The sequence below is a fragment of the Sinocyclocheilus anshuiensis genome, unplaced genomic scaffold (assembly GCF_001515605.1).
Source record: "Sinocyclocheilus anshuiensis isolate Anshui unplaced genomic scaffold, SAMN03320099.WGS_v1.1 scaffold1170, whole genome shotgun sequence".
NCBI lineage: Eukaryota > Metazoa > Chordata > Actinopteri > Cypriniformes > Cyprinidae > Sinocyclocheilus > Sinocyclocheilus anshuiensis.
The window spans coordinates 1,348,006-1,353,289 of NW_015538055.1; the positions used below are offsets into that span (position 1 = coordinate 1,348,006).

Genomic DNA, 5,284 nt, shown 5'->3' on the forward strand with positions numbered 1-5,284 from the left:
CTACGTGCCTTAGACATGTGGAGGAAACCTTGGTTCTTGACTCAGGGCTTGGTGCTGGGAGCTCCTTGTCGCCGTGTAATGCTAGCGACGGATGCGCCCCTCACCGGTCATGAGTGGCCGCTCGGCCCGTGGTCTGTGGAGCGGCCACCATCTCACGTGGCACTTCAACTGCCTGGAGATGCTGGCCGTGTTTCTAGCAAAGTTGAAACATGTTCTCCCGGACCTAAGAGGTCGCCATGTGTCGGTGTGCACCGGCGACACATCCAGTTCCACTGGGGCTGGACGCCATGGTACAGACGTGGCCGAGGCTTCGTCTGTACGCTTTTCCCCCGATTGCTCTGCTCCCGGGAGTTCTGGAGAGAGTGCGCCGGGACGGAGTCTGGCTGCTGTTAGTAGCCCCGTTCTGGCCGGGCCGAGTATAGTTCTCGGACCCGATTTCCCTCCTCGATGGCTCTCCATTGAGATTCCCATCAGGAGGGACCTCCTCTCACAGGCGGAGGGCACGATATTCCACCCCCGCCCGGAGTTGTGGAAGTTATGGGTGTGGCCCCTGAGGGGGCACAACTCATAGCTTCCGGTCTCTCAACCGAGGTTGTTGAGACCATCCTCCAATCCAGAGCTCCCTCCACGCGGAAACTGTATGCCCTGAAGAGGAAACTTTTCACTTCTTGGTGCGGAGACCGCCAGCTCGACCCAGTCAACTGCCTGGTTGGTACAGTTCTGGAGTTCCTGCAGGCCCTTCTCTCCGCAGGGTTGACCCACTCCACCCTGAAGGTCTACGTGGCGGCCATTGCGGCCTACCACGCCCCTCCCGGTGGCCAGTCAGTGGGCAGACACCCCCTGGTTACATGTTTCCTCCTCGGTGTGCTGAGGCTGAGGCCTCCGGCCAGAGAAGCTTATGCTAAGCAGTGGATCAGGATGCTTTTCCAAAGCCTCGAGTCCTCTCTTTTGGAGGTCAAGGCTCACTCCTTCTGAAGTTGGCCTTTGGGCGGGATGTCCCCGCCTACTTTGTCAGGTGCCGACTTGCATTCTGCGCGACTCCTGGCTCCTTCTCTCGCTTTAGCTGTGCTCTTCCACACTAGGCAGGGACTTCTAAGTCTGGCGGCGTGGGCATTCTTGTTCCCGAAGCGTTTAGACGCAGCTCGAGTTCCTGAAGGGGAACGTCTCATGTTACGCATGTAACCATGGTTCCCTGGAGGGAACGAGATGCTGCGTCTCGGTGCCATACTTCCGGCATCCCTGCAACCGATTTTGTTATATTTTTTTGTTATATAATGTATAGTTATCATTTTTAGTTTTTTTTAGTGCATGCCCGCTTTGGCATACAAGCCCATATTTCTTTCACTGGAGGGCCTATATTGCCATATTACAGCCTTCGTTCATAGCTGGAAGCATGTGCAATATCCCCAAGATCCTCTTTTCTATTCAAGAAAAAATTATACCTTTTAAAGTCACCATGAATTTAACATTGGCCCAATTATTTTTATCATTAATGCATGTTCCTGAATCATTTCTGATGTGCACAGATTTTTCAGTGCTGGAATTAATTAGTATGTGTGATATGTATGTGTACATCAGGTTTGTGTGAGAATCTGTGTCATCACATTGTCAGCCTGTGACATGTATTTTGCATTTTTACATCATTTGTCTTCAGGGGTTATTATGGGGATGATATTAGTATGATGACTGTCTATATAAGAGAGTTTCAACTCTATCTTGAAGAAGACAACATCAACATAGTCTCTTTTAACTGAGGTGCTGTTAGAGGTTTAAAGTGTGGATGAGGTAAGTGACATGCTGACAAATTATTTTTCACTTCATAAAAGGGTAATTTTGGGTTTTATTGATATGAATGCAAAAGTACAAATTTTTCTCTTATTTTACATAGATTCTAGAGTCATAATGGAGAATTTATCCATCATAGTCAGTTTTGAGCTGACCCTGGATCTATTTTCCATCCCTCCAGGAGCTAAATATCCCATATTTCTCTTTGGCATCTTCATCTACATGTTTGGTGCTTTTTGTAACCTGACCCTGTTGCTCCTCATTATTCTGACACAAAGTCTCCACAAGCCAATTTACATCATTTTGTTCAGCCTCCCTCTGAATGATTTTGTAGGAATTACTTCCATGCTTCCCAAGGTTCTCTCTGACATTGTGACGGAAACCAATAATACATACTATCCCCTCTGTGTGCTCCAGGGTTTTTTGCTCCACATGTATGGGGGTGGTGTTTTGTTCATCCTGGCTGCCATGGCTTTTGATCGCTATATTGCCATTTGCATACCTCTGCGATATAATGCTCTCATGACACCAAAGTTTGTGATGGGAATTGTTGCTTTTGTATGGGGCCTTGACCTTTTTTTCATTGGTTTGCTGTTTTCTTTGCAGGGAAGGAATTATAGATGCAGATCCAACATTGTAAATGTGTTTTGTGATAACCCTTCTCTTGTTAAGCTGGCCTGTGGTAATACTATAGTTAACAACATCTTTGGCTTATTTACAACAGCAATGATGCAGATTATTAGTGTTTCTATTCAAGTATTTTCCTATGTGAAGATTTTGATTACCTGCTTGATCACGAGTAGGTCTGATGCAAAGAGCAAGGCCATCAACACCTGCGTTGCCCAACTGGTCATTTTCATCATGTATGAGGTTGTTGGAAGTTTCACCATTCTGTCACACAGGTTCTCAAATGTAAACGCAAATCTGCAAAAGATTATGGGAATGCTCATTTTTCTAGTCCCTCCACTTCTGAATCCAATAGTTTATGGATTGAACAGTCAGGAATTACGAAATAATCTGCTAAAAATCATACGCAGGAAAATCTCTAAAATGTAAAATATTTGTAGAAAAAAATATTTTTGACACTGCTTATACCAAGAGATTCCACAAAGCCCTTTACATAGTAGTGTTATGATTAATTATAAAAGTGCAGTAGCAGAAAAAAAAATACAGCCATTTAAGGCATTTTTAAGCACAAGAAACTGCAATTAAATATTATTTAGTTCACTTAGAATACAGTTAATTTTTCACGTTGATACATCCATGAACAATGTATTAACTCTTTTGGAGAGTCTCAGAGACCTCAGGTATAAAACATGAATTATTACTGAAGATACGTTCCTGGAAACTGTTTGTTTTGATATGTTGATTGATATCTTTGTGTGTGTTTCATGTGCACAATTACTATAACATTTTCACATTTCTGAAAAGTGCATGTGTTACCATGCATGGTAAAACATAATATTAAAGTTTAAATATCCAATGGATTTTGATTAGGTCAAAGGAACATGTTCAAAGAATCTGAATTAAATAAGTGGTTAATTTAGAATTTACTATTGTTTTTTTTCATGTCTAGGCCTACAACACTGTTTTCTCTGGGACAATCCATCTTAGTCCAAAACAGTCCAAAAGAGCCTGTGGGTTAAATATGTTTTATTTATATAGAAATATTTATTATTCAGTCTTTTAGTGGATGCTTGTGATTGTGATTTTAGTGGATGATTGTGGGAAGAAAGAGTGCTGTTTCATGATTTGGGCCTAAATGTACAATATATTCTCACTTATTGGTAGCCCATGATATCTGTCAATGGATGTCAATGGAATTGCAACTATTTTCAAGGCATATACAGTATGCATAAATGTCTTTTATTGAACGTATACTCAATGCTACAGGGCTTTTTTTTTGTTGCAAGAGAAAGGCATGCTGTTTTCTGCATTATAATGAAATGTACAAACACAACAGACCTACAATCTACAGACCTACAGTCAATCAAATACATTTCTATTTCATTTTAACTTTGCTAACCCTACTAGGGGGAATACAGCTTTTTTGTCTATTTATCTTTGAATTTTGTGGTTTTCATTGTTGTCTAACCTTTATCTGAATAATCCAGTGTCATCACCATTGTTTGCCACTGCATGCTGTTATTGTTTTCATAAATATATTTGGAGAAGTATATGCAGGGCCTATGTCTAATCTACTAGTACCAAAATAGAGGATATATGTCCATGAAAAATCTTCAAATGCTGACTCTGGTGCAAACATGGACTATTATGATAGGCTTTGCAAATGTTGTCAGCTTCACCTCTCACACAAGCTCCCAGCCTCTACGTGCATTTTTGAATATTCCACTGTTCTGCAATCTTGTGTATCAGTCAGCGATTGGATTACCACTAGTAATAGCATAGTCCACGCAGGTTGTCTCTTTGTATTGGACACATTTTGTGACGCAGCTTCAGATTTGGTTTTTTAAACTGGATGAAGGAAATGGTTAAAAAAAAAAAAACTTTCCCCCTTTAAGCCTGGAATGTGCTACACGACTGAAAAGATGTTTAAAAGACTTGGCACCATACACTTGATGACTTTGTAAACAGTTACAGCGAAAAAAATCATGCACTAATGTCTGATCACACATTACCAGACTTTTAAGTCATTCCGATCACAAACTTAAGTAGAAATATGCACCTTGTTGCTAGGAGATGAGTGACAAATGAAAATGTGTTAAAAAATTGGCTCAAAATATCAAACATGTTTGATCTCCGATGACTGGGTGGAATCTTAGTCTGAAGCTAAAAAAAATAAAATGAATAAAACTCTATGCCCATCGTACATTGTGATTTTCTGTGAAATACTGTTCCTGAAATACTGTTTCATGGCTGTTTAAGTTCCACTATTCTAAAATGGCAAATTCAGCTGACATCTGTTAAAATGTAGTGAACATCTCGTGTTCATTTAGACTCAGACATTGCATCATCTTGCGTCATAAGACCACCAACTGGACTTAAAAGGCATATGTAAGGATAAAAGAAACTCAGATACTTTGATCTCCTGAGAAACAGACAATACACTGGCATCTTCAAGACACCCCACAGAGGGGCGGTGCAGGAAACGCCTCTCTCACATATGCATCAGTTCCTTTTCATCTCCTCCCTCCACTTAATTCACTCAGAATGGTCAATAGTATAATGTTCTATATGAATGCAAATAAGATTTACAGTCATGTTTGGTTTCATTTGAATAGTTTCAGGGCGAGTGGTACAATGGTCTTAATCTTACAAACTTAGACTAAAAGATTATACAGATCCTAAGAGTTAAGAGATATTTTGCTTATTGTAATGGGAGTGCCCTCTCCCAGGGTCTTCCATGTAAATTACCTTCTGTTCCCATTGAGGTGTAAAACCACCCAGGTCTGAGACCTGGGTTAATGTAAATTACATGCCTCCATTTGGGGGATGTTCTATCTTGGTTTTGTATTTAAAGGATTGCAGCAAAAGGGTC

The 5,284-nt window shown here is 41.1% G+C and overlaps 1 protein-coding gene across 1 annotated transcript; it reads left to right on the forward strand.

Annotated features, from left to right (window-relative positions):
* Positions 1-1,902: 1,902 nt before the first annotated feature.
* On the forward strand, positions 1,903-2,841 carry LOC107683395 (olfactory receptor 1-like). The gene has a single exon (XM_016479455.1). The coding sequence runs from the start codon at positions 1,903-1,905 to the stop codon at positions 2,839-2,841; it is 939 nt and encodes a 312-aa protein (XP_016334941.1).
* The last annotated feature ends 2,443 nt before the right edge of the window (positions 2,842-5,284 follow it).

Bases quoted from the DNA above. Each gene is read 5' to 3' on its own strand.
- LOC107683395 (XM_016479455.1), top strand. From the start codon at position 1,903: ATGGAGAATTTATCCATCATAGTCAGTTTTGAGCTGACCCTGGATCTA.